The following is an 18,039-nucleotide window of genomic DNA, read 5'->3' as shown; positions in this document are numbered from 1 at the left end:
TAGGAGTGTTTAGCTTGGAGTAGAGTGGGATGAGAGGGAAAGTATGAGAGTGGCTGAAGGTGAGTAGAGTGAGATGAGGTAAGCAGCGGCTACTCCTGGGAGAATCTTGAAGCTGTTTATGGAAATCGTATCATCTCCAGTCGATTATCCGGCAGCTTTGGGGGTAGGGAGCACCGGATTTTCAAAAACGCCAGATAATCACGAATCATTATTTAAAATAGTTGATTTTGCACATGATTGCATTACATTACGTGTGTAGTTGTTGTGTTTACGTGTTTAGTGCCTTAAATTTGTTTTAATGTATGAAATTGGTATGAATACACTTACAAATAGACGAAATACATATCTTACCTTAAAATTACCGTATTTACTGTACCAGACTAGCCACTCCAATCTCGAAGAATCTGTAATGGGGTGATGTATGTAGTACTCCTACGCTGCTCTTTCAACACAAACATGTGTTTGACGATCGCCGGACTAATGTAGCCTTTCGACCGGTGCTCTGGCGAACTCTGAATCACACAACGCACCTTTCACCGGATCGCATTGTGTATCTATTCTATTTTTTTTATTAACTGCAGTTATTAGTCATGAAAATGTATATATGTGCAGTATTTGAATTGTTTAAGTCGTATCTAGTGTATGATGTACTTTATGTAATATTTGACACTGAAATCAAGCAAAGCTACTTTTTTTTGTCTCGCACATGGTGCCAATCGCCAGACTGGTTACTGCAGCCTTTGGTGCAGTTTTTCCGGTTTTGCCATATCGGCCGGGGTTCGCCGGATAATGTTGGAAGCCAGATAATCGCGCGCCGAATAATCGATGATCATCTGGATATGCATCCCGACTTGTTCATTACATATCACATAAGCGGCATGGCTGGGCTTCTGCAGTGGAAAGAAACCAATCTGAGTCCTCCTGAGCTGCACTGGGCAGGCTTGACAGGGCCTCACTGTGGCTCGGTTGTGCAGTAAAATGAGAGAGAAAAGTAAACCTACCTTCACATCTCGGCTGTGATTTAGTGGGTTTCTCTGAAGGTGAGTGCTCTTTCCTGGGAATAAAAACACCACCACGCACGCACGCACGCTTCCTTCATTATTTACACATACATTGCACAGGTGACAATAAATATGCTGACGCACAGCTTGATGCGTTTGTAGTTTCACGACCCTTCGTAGCTGTGTCCCAAAGAAAAAAGAACATCAGCCGTCCATCACACCATTCGTAGAAAGTTGTGGTCCTTAGTTAAAGACTTCACAGAATATGATTTCACAGAATATGAAGGTCTCTACCAGCAAATCGGTTGTTAATATTGACCGCATTGGCGTTCGAAATCTTGATCCGAGAGCTGTTCAATAAAGTGGAGGGAATGTTTTAAGTTATCTTGTTGATCAATCGTTTAAGCTTGGTGAAGATATTATGGAATAACTGAGCGGTGGTTTTCATGGAACTCCAGGCTACAGTACACTGCAACTTTGCAGTGCTTTTAAATCTGCAGTCAATAAGTTCGTGGTAAAAACAAATTCTGATCATCGTTTTAAATGAAGGAATACCTGTGAATGTCGTGGCGCTGGAACCACTTGCCACTTATTCTGAGCCCATTTCCTGTACCCAGAAAGGAATGAGGCTTTCTGAGTTGTCATTGGGAATGCCACACTGCCATGTAGGCCAATCACGATTGCCATCTCTGTACATTCTAGAGACAGCATTAAAATCTATGATGGCACAGGGCAATGTCCAGTGGTGTTGACAGGTTCAGCGTTATGTCCCACGTACTAGTAGAAATAATCGTTAGGTTGTCAGATGCTCCGTTGGTTGGCACATATTGCCTGGACAGTTTAAAAAGCTATTGTTAAATGACAAAGCAGTGAATCATCTTGCCCAGTCGACATCACTGATACGCTGCATCCATGTCCCCTCAAGGTCTCTCCGATCTAGGGATACAGATCTTCTCTGCATTTCCAGGACCAGGCTTTGGTCTACGGGTGACCACGATTTCCCCCGTGTAGCCCCGAGGCTATGGATTGCTTCCACGAGATATCAGGATCTCGGAGTCTGGGGTCATTAAAAAAATGCATCTTAAAACCTATGTATATGCTTCCACTTATTGAACTTTTAGTTAATTTAGTAAATGGATTCTTAAAATGTATTCATAATATATATTTATTATGCTGAGTGTCTGCTGCTGCTGCTGTGTCTTGCGCAGCACTTATAGATCCTTGATGAAAAGCGCTATATAAATGAGATTATTATTATTAAATAGCATCTAGTTTCCTCCCTGAACCATCATAACATCTTTCTTAAAAAATGTTCCTGAAGCAGAATATTAGTGCTGGATACAGCCACGTTGGAAAATGTGATTTGGAATTTTTATCTTTACCCGTGTATCGATAGTACATTTTTTATGTTCAGTTTTATTAATTCATTATGAGTTGTCTTGGTGTGTTCTGGGACTGTTATTGTTTTTCTGCCTTGCCCAAGCTTCCATTTAGTGTTGAAAAATCGGCAGGAATTTATATATTTTAGCAATTATTATTTATATACTTTCATAAGTTAACAGAATGATCATTATTTTTGTCTATTTGTATATTTATTTACGTCAATTTCATACAGGAAACAAACAATGTCCACATCGGATTGGGAACATGTGGAAAAAATGACTGCCTCTTCAGCTGCCGCTATGTCGACTAAATGTAAGGACAACTTGATTTCCAAATTCAACCGCCTCTCAAACAAGAAACCGGACCCACACATTGAAAAGCTAGATGTTAACAACGTCGTAATTAATCGCAGTAACAGTCCTATTTCTGAAGGTTTGAAATCCGTTTTAGCTAAAGGACTAAACTTTGCAGTCACACCTAGACACATACCAGTTAATGATATAATTGCTCGAGTAGATGTAGCTCTCAAGGGCTTGAGTCACATCGCTGCAGACGTAGCAAGATCTGAAATCTCTGTAACCCTCAAAAACGCTAAGATGCCAGCGAGCAACATCAGCAAAGATGAGCGTTTTGAATTAGCTCAATTAAAAAAGAGGGATGACATTGTCATCCTCTCAGCCGACAAAGGCAATGCCACTGTCATCAAGGACAAAATAGAATACAACAACAAAATTCAAGAACTACTCAACGATGGCAGCTATACAAAAATAAAAAGAGACCCCACCAACAGCCTCGTCTCCAAAACCAACAACATCATTTCTGCTTCAACCGCATTAATTGATCAGACCAAACAGTTCTCGTTGAAACCTTCTGCAGCCAGGCCACCAAGATTGTACGGCTTGCCAAAGATACATAAAGAAGATACACCTCTTCGTCCCATTGTCTCTACTATCAACTCCCCCACTTACAAACTGGCTCGTTTTTTGTCCGAAATCCTACGGCCTTTCACTAGAATAACTACCTCTGCAGTACTAAACTCTACTGACCTGGTATCGACAATCAAGGGGATTGCCCTGTCCCCAGACGACCTGCTTGTCAGTTTTGATGTGGTTTCCTTGTTCACCAAGGTGCCTGTGCCTGACACCATCGCAATCATTGAAGACTTGGTTCATCAAGGACTGAATGCTGGGGTACCCCCCCTGGTGAGACACTGCTTAACCAATACATACTTCACCTGGAATGGAACCTTCTACAAGCAAATTGAGGGCACCCCAATGGGCTCCCCCCTATCTCCGGTTGTAGCCAACATCTTCATGGAGAAATTTGAGACGGACGCCATCCAGACTGCCACTCTACGCCCGACCTTATGGAAGAGGTACGTAGACGACACTTTTGTCATCTGGCCACATGGCCGGCCTGCTCTAGACCAATTTCTCGACCACATCAATTCCATACACCCAGCCATCAGATTCACCATGGAAGTCGAAAATGATGGCAAGCTACCCTTTTTGGATGTCCTAATCAAAAGGAGACCTGATGGTTCAATGAGCCACTCTGTCTACAGGAAAGCCACCCACACGGATGCTTATCTAAAACCGGATTCCCACCACCATCCATCCCAGAAGAATTCCCTCATCAAGACTCTATATCATAGAGCCCAATGCATCTCCGACCATGAACACATTTCCAGTGAACTCAAACACGTACGCCAAGCTCTTAAGGCTAATGGTTACTCCGACTACACAATCCGCAAAGCCATCACTCCAACCATCAAGAAGGATCCTGTTGAGGAGCCTTTCAAGACCATCACCTTACCCTACATTGCTGGGGTCACAAAAAAGATCTCCAAAATCCTGATTAAACACAAGATCCAGGTCCGATTCAACACAGTACATAAAATCCGTGATCTGGTACCGTCTGTAAAAGATGTGGTTCCAGACATACAGTACCCTGGTGTCTACAAACTAAGTTGCCTCTGTGGTAGCAGTCACATTGGGGAAACCAAACGACATGTCTCAGACCGCATCCGTGAACATAAAGCTGACCTGAAACACGGTAGGACAAACACCTCAGCCGTGGCAGATCACTGTTACAACTCAGTGGGCTCACATGACATTGACTTCTCTAAGACAGAGGTTCTCTGCAAGCCATCTGGCTATCATGAGAGATTCGTTCATGAGGCGATCCACATATACAAACACAGAGACAATTTTAACCGAGAAGATGGATTCTGGCTTAGCAATCACTGGAAGGACGTAATAAACCATTTCGATACACATTAGGGTGGGTAGAATAATACATAGTGTTATATTAAAATGTATAAGGTATAGGGTGGTTTATAGCAATACAGTATGTAATTTAATGTTGGGTTTGCCTATGGCAGTATATAGTACGGTATAGACGCGTGTGATGTAAGAGAATAAAGTTTAGATGGAAGCATATTATATAATTTTTTACAACGTAGAATTTTTTATGTATTACTTACTGTTAGTAACTCAGCTTATTGTAGAGTATAGTAAGTATACTGATGATGCTATGCAGTTTTTACTTTAGTTTTTTACGTGTTGTTTAGTTACTGCAGCTACATACTATTAACATTCCTTTCCTTTGTTAATGCTACCCCCCCTCCCCCCCCCTTTGATGCTGCTAATCCTGCATAATGCACGGGCATAGTATTGATTTGGAACCCCCCCCCCCCCGCCCACCTCCTACGCATTTTCCATATGCTGAATTCCTCTTGATATGCAAATTATTTTGTTTAGGCGCTCTTCTTCCCACCTCCCCCCCTCTAACCTAGCTTAAATATACGCTCCAAGCTTGGAGGTGCTTCATTCTTCGCCTGAGGACGGCTGCTTGCGTTGTGGCCGAAACGTCGTGAGAATTGTTTTATTATGTTTTATTTTTATTATTTTATTACTTCCCTTCTACGTGACTTTACCGAAAGAACCAAGAAGATACAAAAGACTGTAAAAAAACAAATACGCAACACCTAAAAACATGTTATACAGGCATGTGCAAAATAAGCTATTTTAAATAATGATGATTAGTGATAATCCGGCGGTTTTTTTTATCTGGTGCCCCTTCCCCACCAAAGCCGCTGGATAATCGATGATCGACTGTCCTTACACTGCAACCGGGAGTCCCTTAATGTCGAGTTTGAGGATACTCGTTCTAGGACCTTTTGTCACATGCCTTTGCCCTGAAGAACGCCGTTACAGTGGCCTAAGTTGTTGATCTGAAGACCGATATATCGTCTATTGATATTCGGTCGCCAGGTTGATGGCATCGGTCACGATTTCTCACTTAACAGAGGGGGACGTGTGAAGGCTGCCTGCCTTCTTCCATTTCGCCGAGTGGAGTGATGATGCCGTTTTTGCATTGTTCTGAAGATGTTGCATCCGTCAATTCAAATGTCAGAGTCGAGAATGTTTGAGAAGAGTCATGTTTCAGAAATGCCTACAAAGTCGGGGTTAAGAGTATATATTATTTGAGTCAGTAAATTTTAGGTTTCACACTGTTCACATGTAGATGCAATATGTCCGACCTGTTTATTTTCAGTAAACTTATAAGTGGCATAGAAATTCAGTTTAACACCTAGGCTTTCGCGACCAATATCATCCATAATAGAGTTTTTTTTGGGTTAGATCGTGTAAATATTAGTTGTTAAACCTGCCACCACCCGACACAGCCAACTAGTAAGGTTGTCACGTAAAAAGAACATGCCAATTCGTCCCTAGTGCAAAACACCGGTTTGTTGGAGAGCCAAGCCACAACATTTACAATCGGAGTACAGCGTTTCGCCACTAATTACAACTAGCTTTATCAGACGACAGCCCGATTTGACAATTATCCAACACATTGGCGTGCTGTACTAGTGACAAATTGGCATGTTGTGTTTATGTGACAGCCCTTACTAGTTGGCTGTGTCGGGTGGTGGCAGGTTTAACGACACATTTATATATTTATGCGATCTAACCCCAAAAAAAGTCTTCATGGCATAGATATTGAAAAACATTAATGTGGTTTTTCGGCCTGGTTTTGTTTCCATTGCACACATGAGAAAGAGGAGAAAGATCCAATTTAGGGTGTGTTCAGCCCTGAAGATTGACGAAAATAATGGATTGTTTAATCCTGAAAGACTTCAGAGAGGACGCAGATTTAAATAGAGGTTTGTAGAGAAATATAGTTTGCATCTCAACTGATTAGGCAGATTAATTGATATTGATAATAAATAGTCACCGGCTGAATGAAGACAAACAAAGCATACGAAATCTTTTATATTAAACTATATAGAAGCAAGGGTATTTGATGTTGAAATATGCTATATATAGTCTGTACTATATTTTTAGTCGTGACTCAGTCGATTTGTAGTATGTGGAGGTGAGTGAGTGGTGGTGTATAGGGAGAGTGGCGCTAGTGGTGTCTGTGTATCTGCATCTGAGTATATGCGTCTCTATGGGAGTGTACAGTTCTGTATGTGAACCCATGGGTATCTACACAAGAAATTGGTGACTGGATTGCGACCATCGACTGTACTACTCTTGTGAATCCAGTTTAACCACAGGCAGCTAAAACCTGAATAGAAACCCAGCATCTGAGTGGTGCTGGATCAGCATCTATGATATCTGAGTCGCACCCGGCCTACTGCTATTGAGCCATTTACAAGAGCCATTCAAACACCAGTGCATGCCTCGAGTACTGCAGAGGGCGTATTTATCCAATTTAATGTATCACTCACTCTTTAGTTTTCCAAAACTTGAATTTGTCTTTTGGCGTGTACGCATCTTCATCTGTGACAATACAGTTAATGCATAAATTAGACGTTATAAACACGTGTCACTATAAGTAATATTTGATTAGATATCAGAACATTCCAAGCTGTAAATAGGATACATATATCGTCATGGAAATACTGTAGTGGAGTTTTGTTAAGAAAACTGGTATTCAGATGCACTGTACAATTCGATAACACTACTATACCCAGAATATGAGAAATAAGAATAGGTTTTCCCCTTTTTGGCAATAAAACAGGTGTTAAGATGTTGCAAACACCGAATAGATATATTTTGCAAGGAATCAAGTTTGCATTAATCACACGGACTTGATGTGAAAATGCAAACAAACATGCTCTGCATAATAACGGGGTTTGGGTTAGATCGTGTAACTATAAATGTGGCGAAACCCTCCAGTTAATTAGTAAATTATTTTAAAAATCTATTATGGACAAATAATTTTCACCGCTCTTACAGCTACAGGCTTAGTGCGGCCTGTAGTTGTCAGAGCGTATTATATTGTTCAATTATAATTCCTTATAGGGGAAACACATGCTAGTTAACTGATTACTAATCTAGTATATAATTACCCCCCCCCCTCTGATCTCTACACCTGATTGGGTTCAGTGATTGGGTTCAGTTATTAATACATATTACAATTCCTCATCAAAGAAACATACCAATTAACTGATTACTAATATATGATATAATTACATTACCCTGCCTCTGACTTCTGCACCCGATTAGGTTCAGTGATGACGTTATTCTGCTGCTATATTTAAGACTGATAATGCTGGATGTAATTACGTCGTACTCAGATGGTAAATGTTGTGGATTAACTCATCAACACACAGGTTGGCTGAAGTAGTAACTATTTGGCGTTTTGTTTACGTAACAAATCCCTTACTGATTGGCCATGTCGGGTGGTGGAGGGTTTCGACACATATACTAACGCGATCTAACCCACAAACCTTCATGGCTAATATTGGTCGCGAAAACCTACGTGTTAAACAAACATGCTTTGATAATATATGCATTGCCGTTGAAACTGCTTGGCCTACACCAGAGACAGCCTTCTTTATCACCAAGTCTCACCAGTGTCAGACTAGAGAACACCAAAGGTGAACAGTACAATGACAATGCACGTATCAGAGCATTTATAGCTCGGAGTGAGCAACTATATCATGGGAACTCTTTTTTAACCAGGATACCCTCACAATCTCCAGAATAATTTTTTTAAAGGGATCTGCTAAGTTACAAAGCAATGGGCAATGTTGCTATGTGGGTTTTTTTTTCAATTTAGTAATTATATTTATGCAAATTTGACAGATTTTGACCGTAATACATGGCGAGATCGTTAATGTCCACTATAAAACAAAGGCGGAATTTGCCATTTTTGGGGAGGGCAGGGGCATTAATAACATTTAATATTCACTTATTGCATTGTGTCTAATTATTTCCTTGTCTATGCAATCGCAAAACAGCCTTTTAAAACAACACGTGAGCACTCTTTTTCTTACTTTTATATTCCTCAAACAGACTGGTCACATTGTGGCAGAAGCAGAGCCCATCTTGACAAGTGAAGAAGCTTCAAAAGGGTTGGTGACGCTTCCACTAATTTGGAACTTGCACACTTTCATCCAACAAGTTCCACTGCTTGCGCCTAGATGTCAAAGGCTCGGCATTGGACTTGTTGAGACCAATATCTCTGATCAAGTCGTTGAGGTCTTTTTGGTTTGGGTAATATGGGTTTCTCTCCTCAGCTCTCTGACTTGCTGCTCGTTTCTAAAGACGGCTGCTCTCTCTCCGGAGGAGTGGGTACAGGGAGCTCATGGCAGTGTGGCACCGGGGCGATGGATGAAGGAAGGTCCGGATACATGATAGCAGGTGTATTCTTGCCAGATCAACGTTTAAAAGGGTCCACCATGCAGGAGGAGTTGTTTGAGTGGTCAGTGGGTTCCCGCCAAATTATTGGAATAGAGAACTTCATGGCTATGGGAACCTCATTTGCCTGTAAAAATATGATAATTGGTTTTTTACCCTTCTATCTGGCAACAAAACTGACACCTTTTTACAAGGAGTCATGTTTGCATAGACCGCGCCTTTTGGCGTCATCTGGTCTAACCCATGTGAGACTAGGCTCTAAGGAAAGCTGTCTCGGGTGTGGACCAATCAACTTCAAGGACAGTGCACATTATCAGAGTTATGTTCTTTTGTTTGTATTATGACTGCAGCTATTGCGGTCTATGCAAACATGACTCCTTGTAAAAAGGTGTCAGTTTTGTTGCCAGATAGAAGGGTAAAAAAACAATTATCAACTTCATGGCTCTTTTTTCCCCTCTGTACCATTCTACAAAAATACATTTATTTCACCCATGACTAATGTGTAAGAGATTAAATCTTGACTTTAAGCTTTCGTGACTGCAGGAATTGATATTCTTTGAGTCTTTCGGTAAAGTCACGTAGATAGGTTAAAAAACATAAATAAACAAAAAACTACGACGTTTCGATTGCAACACAAGCTATCGTCATCAGGTGGAAAAGGGGGGGGGAGGGAGGCACTAAAGAAAAGCTGTTTAAAAGGTTTATAAGGGGCATAGCCCAAGCATCCTGGTATCAGAACGAAGTGGGCGGGGTACAAGTGCCCTGGGGCCAGCACAAGCGGAGATGGTTATGTAAATGTGAGATCGGAGAGCAAGAAAGGGGTAGACGCCTGAGCCGTGGAGAAATTAACAACTTGTAGTACGCACAACGCAGGGGCGACACCACAGGGCCTGGAATTGCTCGTCCCATCTTTAGTAAAATAAAACTAACATCAGAAGATGCCAATATGGAAACATCACAGCCAGCTATGACGTGAACTGCTTGATGACATCCTTCCAATGATTGCTGGGTTGTACCCATCCTCTCAGTTGAAATTGCGTCTGTATATATGGATGGCTTCATGAACGAATCTTTGTTGATAGCCAGTGGGCTTGCAAAGTACCTTCATCTCAGAGAAATTAATTTCGTGTGAGCCAACCGCATTAAAACAATGATCAGCTACGGCTGAAGTGTTGGTCCTCCCGTGTTTCAAATCTGCCTTATGCTCACGTACACGGTAATCATTGGAAGGATGTCATCAACCACTTTAAGTCATAACTGGCTGTGATCTTTTCATCTACTCACTTCTAAATCTTTTGTCGTCATTTTTTTATTACTTCAGAATAAATACATGTTAATTTTGATTCATGTTTTTTTCTGACTCTATGCGAACTAAAAGACACAAATTCGCCCGTTTTCTCATTGAAAATATGTAAATTTCTAAATATCAGTGTCCTGGTCACAAAAGCAAAGTTTGTGGGTAATAATAGCCATTTTCTGTACTTTTGAGGCATAAGCAATTATGAAATAACACTTACTACCCAGGAACAAAAAACCCTAAAACATTGTTACACAGTGTTATCACCGCTTGCACATGAGCAGCGTCCACTCTCATCGTGCAGCAGGAGGCTAGCTGTCACACTTAAACAAAAAAGTGGTTGCAATGTCTCACATCAGTTCTTTATGGAGATATCGTGGAATGGAAGAAGCGCAGTTGGGTTCGCTTTGTCCCTCACATTAGGAAGGGCGGGTGCATACAATTAATATATATATTTTTAACTTAATTTTAAACTACTGAAAATAAATTAATTAATGTGTCCGGTTTGGGGGGGGGCATTTCCCCCCGTGCCTCCCTCCATCCAAACTCCCCCATGACTGTGAATTTTGAAATAAACACAACAACCACATTAACTGGTTCAGCTATGTGGATCCACCTGCGAACGTCTGCAGCAAGAGACAGACACTAACCACTCGGCCTTGTCCAATGTTAGATGCACTGGGGGGAGTGGTCATACCTTTATCAGCCTTTGGAGGACCGGGATCCCTGTTAGAAAGGAGCAAAGCAAGATGAGCAGAAAATCGCAATTCAATTCTCACTTTTGTATTGATACGAGTTTAGTAGCAGATATCAATCGATGTCTTAAGATGTACATCAACCTGCTGGCTTCAAAGGACAATGAGTGTATATGTAGTAGGTTCGAATTAGGTGCACACACACGCAGCTTGGAGGCAACACTATTTATTAAACGGTAAGTAATATAACACTGTACATAAGGTGGTGACCACCTTCCTCAACTCACTAACACTCTGGAACACGACACAGACTGGACCAGGCAGGCAACGGCCTGCCTGGCCCAGGACGACGACTCGGGACTTGACGACCGAAGATGTCTTCACCTTGGAGTACAGTACAACAGCAGCCTCGCTCTGCGTTCACACCACGCTTATATTTGGTTTGGCGTGGCTGGCTCCGCCCCGGCGTGGCTGGCTCTCTTCAGGCCACGCCTCCCTTCCCAGGACACGCCTCACTTCCCCCACCTCTGGGAGGGTCCGGATCCCTCCACCACGTGACCCCCCAGGCACCCCCTTGGGGCCCCCAGCCTTCGTACGGGCCGACACAGTAGTGACCTTTCTCTGTCACTACATCACCCCCCCCTGTATAAACACACAGCCGTCCCCGGCTGTAACACAACTGTGAAACATCGAAAAGGTGTGCCTCCGAACCAACAACATCAATAAATGACCGGCGACCGATAAGAAATACAATCACGTAATATATACAGAATTGACGAGGGTAAAAGGGAACCGCATAGAAAACGGGGAATTAACAACAATTATACATGAAAACTGGCTAACCCACTCACGCTCCAGCACAGCCCCCCCCCCCCCCCCCCCCCGTTAGAATCACGCATGCAATGACAGTCACCCGTTAGCACCCCCCCGCCTTTCCGACGTGGCGTCACAACTAGTAGCATGCGTCGGCCATATCGGGGGGGGAATTTCCATGTTAACACCCCACCGCCTTTCCGACGCGGCGTCACAACCAGTAGCACGCGTCGGCCATATCGGGGGGGGAAATTTCCATGTTACCACCCCACCGCCTTTCCGACGCGGCGTCACAACCAGTAGCACACGTCGGCCATATCGGTGGGATTTTAACCCAGTCTCTCTCCAAGACTCGCATCGCAGCATATAGCTGTACCGACCGAGCTGAGACCCAGTCTCTCTCCAAGACTCGCATCGCAGCATATAGCTGTACCGACCGAGCTGAGACGACCCAGTCTCTCTCCAAGACTCGCATCGCAGCATATAGCTGTACCGACCGAGCTGAGACGAGCCAGTCTCTCTCCAAGACTCGCATCGCAGCATATAACTGTACCGACCGAGCTGAGACGACCCATCGTTCACTCATTGCACAACATGCACCCTAACAACTGAGGGATACAGTCCCAACGTAACAGGGCAACTCCACCTGAACCTTACGAATCTCCAGCCCACTGTTTCAACGCACCTCCGAGTGTCTCACTCTCCGGGCCGTCAGGTCAAGCCATCAGACACAGCATGATGGGACCACACTCTCTGAGCCATGTGAGCGCACAGCCCACTTGGCTAGACAAGCCACGGAGTGTCTCGATCTCCGGGCTGTCAGGTCAAGCTGTCAGACAGCATGACGGGACCACACTCCCCGAGCCATGTGAGCGCACAGCCCACTAGGCTAGACAAGCCACGGAGTGTCTCGATCTCCGGGCTGTCAGGTCAAGCCGTCAGCCATTGCATGACCGGACCACACTCTCAGAGCCCTGTGAGCGCACAGCCCACTAGGCTAGACATACCACGGAGTGTTTCAATCTCCGGGCTGTCAGGTCAAGCCGTCAGCCATTGCATGACGGGACCACACTCTCCGAGCCATGTGAGCGCACAGCCCACTAGGCTAGACATGCCACGGAGTGTTTCAATCTCCGGGCTGTCAGGTCAAGCCGTCAGCCATTGCATGACGGGACCACAACGTTCATGTTAGACACGCAACACTCACTGGGCCATCCTGGTCAGGACCTGCGCCCCAAGATAGGTGACAGCCAGCAGCACAATTACAAATCCCTGGCAGCATGTCACCATCGCAATTTAACACCATCACAACACATACAATTTGAATTATGATCCCCCACAGAACTGATCCAATGCCGAACAGGTACGCACAATTTGTGACGATCCCGAATATTCAATGGTCACAACAATACACCTCACATCCCGTATCCGTACACATCATCTCCGAGACTCGCATTGCAGCATGCAGCTGTACCAACCGAGTGGAGAGAGCAACGCAATTTGACGGCAATTAACGGAAACGCACCCCCGATCCATATAGAACACAAGGAGCATTCCCGCACAAAAGACATCATCTGTGCAACAACGGACAGGAACCAACCAGCGAGTTTGAAACAAACCGAACCTGTCATTTCTAAATCCCCTTCAACATTAACCATGGGACTCAGGGCATTCGAATTTTGAGAGCAAAAAAACTATACACAAACCCCAAGAATCGCCGAATTGATTAATACAGTATATGCAGTATACGAAATTCGTACAGTAAATCGTTTGGCGCAATGCTCCATCCAGTCCCCACATGGCAACACACATAATCAATACTCCAGACAATCCGTACATAGTAAACAATCACAAGCAAGTACCCAACATTCCATACACTGTTAACAATTCCAAGCAAAGCTCCATACGGTCTGTACCTTGGCAACAATGACGATCAAAGTTTCTTACAGTTACACGTGGCAATCACGAGCGAAACTCCATACAGTATACACAATAACAACGGCGATTTCGCAACAAAACGATGTAACAACACGAGTCATTAACACGGCAACATACAGGATATCAACGGAGCTCGGGACACCAACACGAATTAATCATTAACTACACCCAGAAGATACCGATCTCGACGCCGTAATTAACAGCAACACTTGTTACAAGCAGAAACCCCCATGGTCGCCGCGTCAATTTATCACGCACACAACCGGACGAACACGCTCCGCAACCCAGCGAGTTAAAAAAAAACACACGCGATCGCAACCCGGCGCACGTAAGATGGGTGAAGATTATTATTTTTTTTTTTCTTGGGGCCGGGTGCTTGTCATGTCACGACTCGCCTGGCAAACTGTGAATAGTGGAGGGCGGCAAGGTGGAGCACTGGGACGGCCCGAAGAATCTTTCATGGTGAACACGGCCTGCTCTTGCGAACCCATCCACCTCTCGGGCTCGAGCTGAAGACTGGAACTCCCCCTCTGCAGGCGTTGATGTCGGCGGGAGCGGCATTTCAGCAGCAGGAGCGGCGTTCCCGCCGCCGAAATGGCAAAGAGCGGCGCTTTGGCGGGAACCGCGCCCCGACCAGCCGCCGAAATGGCGGGAACCGCGTGGCCCGCATGGCCGGGCCTCCCCTGCCAGCCCCCGCAGCGACGATGGTGTCCTCTCCCCGCGGCTCCGTCGCTCCATTCCCGATGGCGGCGAAGCAGCAGTGTGGTGCCAGTCCCGCCGCTCCGCGTGCAGCGCCATCTCTCTCTCTCTCTGTCACCGGGGCTGCCATCCCCGGGGCTGTCCGAAGGATGGTCGTCACACCGTCCCCGTTGTACGAAGGCGTCCAGGTGAGTTGTATATTTGTTTTTCGTGTGCCCATTTTACTTCCCTAGGATAACACCTAGCAATATTTATTTTTCCAACTTCTGACGCCAAATGTAGTAGGTTCGAATTAGGTGCACACACACGCAGCTTGGAGGCAACACTATTTATTAAACGGTAAGTAATATAACACTGTACATAAGGTGGTGACCACCTTCCTCAACTCACTAACACTCTGGAACACGACACAGACTGGACCAGGCAGGCAACGGCCTGCCTGGCCCAGGACGACGACTCGGGACTTGACGACTGAAGATGTCTTCACCTTGGAGTACAGTACAACAGCAGCCTCGCTCTGCGTTCACACCACGCTTATATTTGGTTTGGCGTGGCTGGCTCCGCCCCGGCGTGGCTGGCTCTCTTCAGGCCACGCCTCCCTTCCCAGGACACGCCTCACTTCCCCCACCTCTGGGAGGGTCCGGATCCCTCCACCACGTGACCCCCCAGGCACCCCCTTGGGGCCCCCAGCCTTCGTACGGGCCGACACAGTAGTGACCTTTCTCTGTCACTACATATACCTACTCTGAGGTTACGTAGGTAAAAATACATAATAATAAAAGTGTATACCTCTCATATCCTCGGGCATTTTGCAGTGGATGTACAGGAAAACCATGGCGAACACAGTTGTATCGAACATGTGTGTTTCATCTATACAGGGTTAACTTAATGGGTCTGTTTTCCGGGACACAGGGGTGATGTTCCAAACTATACGCGATTTGACGTGGCTAAGATTATCGCCGAAAAGTACCGTGCAGCTACTTTGTTTCCTGATGGTGTCGTAGCGACCTTGTTGACCGGGGCAACATTCGAGTTGGTATCATTCTTCTGTGGTCGGCATGTGGCATTGGATCCTTTTAGTTTTTTCCCCCTTCACGGCCGAAGTATCACCACCCTTTTGCCCGACCCTCCTTTTTATCCAGGCTTGGGACTGGGCTCAGATATCCACTGGATTGTGGACCCCCGAGGAAGAGTTGTGTGCTCTATACATATAGTATACACAATGTGCCGTTTGTAGTGCCTGAACTGGAGGTGTGTTGTATGTACTGTTTATGTACTGTGCTCTTTGTGGTGCATGCACAGTAGGTCTGGTGCATGTACTGTACATAATGTGCATCGTGTGAACCCTTGATGGTCCTAGCTTTTTATGAGTGTTTAGGTTGTTGAGTCTCGCATTCAAATATGTGCGTGTTGTGTGTAAAGTGTGGCTGTGCATGTTAGTCTGTTAACTTCAAATGGTAGGACGGTCATGGCTGTGAGAAATGTCATGGGGGCGGGGGTGGAGGAGGCAAATTCCAATTGGCTGTTCCCCTGATGGTGCTCGTAGCCCCCACAGTTACAAACGGGGGCTCCGGATGTGTACGAGGGACTGGTGTCCCCTATAACTTCAATTCACTTACCATGAATTTACGAATTAAAGATTAAACTAAGCTTGTGCTGGAGGCCCCAAAAGGGCAGGAGTCTATGATGTTTTCTGGTCAAACGCCATTTGTTGGAGGCAGGAGACTGAACCTGCACTCCTGGAGTTCCTCCACAAATAGCAAAAGCCACTGCGAGTGGCCATGTGGAATGTGCGAGTGCTCACTTCGGAAGAGAGGCTGAATCTCTGGAGAATTCAGGTCCGGTGGACTGGTTCTGGCTCCAGTCACTATGAGCGGTGGACAATCCTCTACCAGGGGCAGAAAACTGCCAAACAGACAAAGAGTGGCTCTTCTTGTGCCCCCATTGAAGATTAACATAACTGGAGGGATGCAGGCAAAGGCCGATGAGTCAGATGCCTTGTATGACCTTATGTCACAGGTGTGAGCTAAAGTGGCCCCTCAGAATAGTCATCCTGTTCGGTGACTTTAATGCCCAATTCAGTCATTACACAGGCACCTGGGCTGGAGTGATTGGAAGGCATGAGCTAGATTATCTAAATGATAATGGTAAGAGGCTACTATGCTTTTGTGCAGCCCATGGGCGTGTAATTACCAACACGATGGTGGGCATGGGTAGCATAACGTGGCGGCAGTGCCACGCAAGCTGACAGCAGCAGCCATCTGCTCGATCCCTACTTTCGCTCTGCCATCCTTTACCTCCCCTACCTCTCTCTCCTTCTGTCTTCCCCTTCTTCTTATCGTCCTCCACCAATATTATTTGTTTTATTTATTATTTTGTCGACGCCTTTGTTTGGTTGGAGGCGCCACTCCCCGACCACGTCTCCTGCCTGATCCCGTGCCCATTGGGTGTCCTCTAGGCAGCCTGGCTGCCAACAGTTCCTCGCTGGGCCGCACCCTCGCCCGTGCCACATGGCTTCCTCACTGTCCCTGATGATTGGCGCTGCTCTCCTCCCGCATCTTTTGCCTGTCCCCGCGCCCACTGGGTGTCCTCTTGGTGGCCTGGCTGCTGGTGGTTGCCAGCCAGTCCACGCCGGCACCGTGTAACTTCCGCACCATCTCGCGTGAATGGTGGGCCGTTGCCACCTGCGTCAAGCGACTCCTTTTCCAGGCCACGTGGCCGTAATCCCAAGGATGGGAGGTCGAGCTCCTGCCAGGGGAGTCTTCACCATATCAGCATACCGGGCACAGAGGGAAGCTTTGCGTACGTGGCAATTGAGCCGGGTCGAAGCTGCATATTCTTCCTCATCACGGGTCCAACCAGAACTCCGCTGCTGCACTTCACAGACTTTGCAGTGTGGCGGACTCGATCGCAGTGGCCCCCTTCTCCCTCCTGGCTCCAGCCCATTGTCACCCCCCTTTGTCTTCCTAATGCAATGTTGCCTGATAATTTTCAGCCCCCCAGCTTTTTGTTGACCCCAATTACCACTATCATGTTTTTGTATTGTTTGTTGTAACGTTCTTACCCCGTGCCCCTACTAGACATCTGTGAAAAATAGCTTCATAGTTGCTCGGATTCCTCCAGTATGAATACACATTATCATTCTGATTATCGTGTGCTGTATTAATGTTGCTGCGAGTGTTCGTGTCGTAAATTGGCCTGCACAGGAACAACAAAGCCAGAGATAAATTCGGTCTTCATGAAGTAGTAGGTCGCATTCAAAGTGTGCGGTGAGCAGTGCCATATTGGACACTGCACACTGTCGAGCTTAGGGACCAATTGGCAAATTGTGGATTAGGGAGCATGCAGAATTGTATCTGGTTAGCGTTTCAATGGGAATAGTGGCAAATGTGTGAGGCCATAGAGGAATTTATAGCCAGTAGCGACTCGCCAAGATCGCTTGCCCATCCGTTCCTGTTCCCCCAGGTGTACATAGGCCAAGATAGGCCAGAAACTGATGCAGCTGTTACAGAGGTTCAATGATCCCTTTACCTGGCTCATGTTTACTTAGAGTTGCA

At 45.6% G+C, this 18,039-nt stretch overlaps 1 protein-coding gene across 2 annotated transcripts in view; it reads right to left on the bottom strand.

Moving 5' to 3' along the window:
- The window catches only part of LOC144737579 (guanylate-binding protein 1-like), a 72,123-nt gene that overhangs the window by 48,778 nt on the left and 5,306 nt on the right, over positions 1-18,039 (bottom strand). Inside the window, exons 3-5 of one of the 2 annotated variants that reach the window (XM_078620338.1) lie at positions 11,035-11,063; positions 7,123-7,174; positions 1,002-1,054 (exon numbers count right to left, since the gene is read on the bottom strand). In XM_078620338.1, the coding sequence (XP_078476464.1) occupies positions 1,002-1,054; positions 7,123-7,174; positions 11,035-11,063 (134 nt within the window). The remainder of the gene's footprint in view (positions 1-1,001; positions 1,055-7,122; positions 7,175-11,034; positions 11,064-18,039) is intronic. The other variant, XM_078620339.1, reaches the window with a different exon arrangement.

Source organism: Lampetra planeri, chromosome 71 (assembly GCF_965212315.1).
Source record: "Lampetra planeri chromosome 71, kcLamPlan1.2.h2, whole genome shotgun sequence".
NCBI lineage: Eukaryota > Metazoa > Chordata > Hyperoartia > Petromyzontiformes > Petromyzontidae > Lampetra > Lampetra planeri.
Note: the sequence above shows the minus strand (reverse complement) of the source record. Positions and strands in the feature narration are given on the sequence as shown.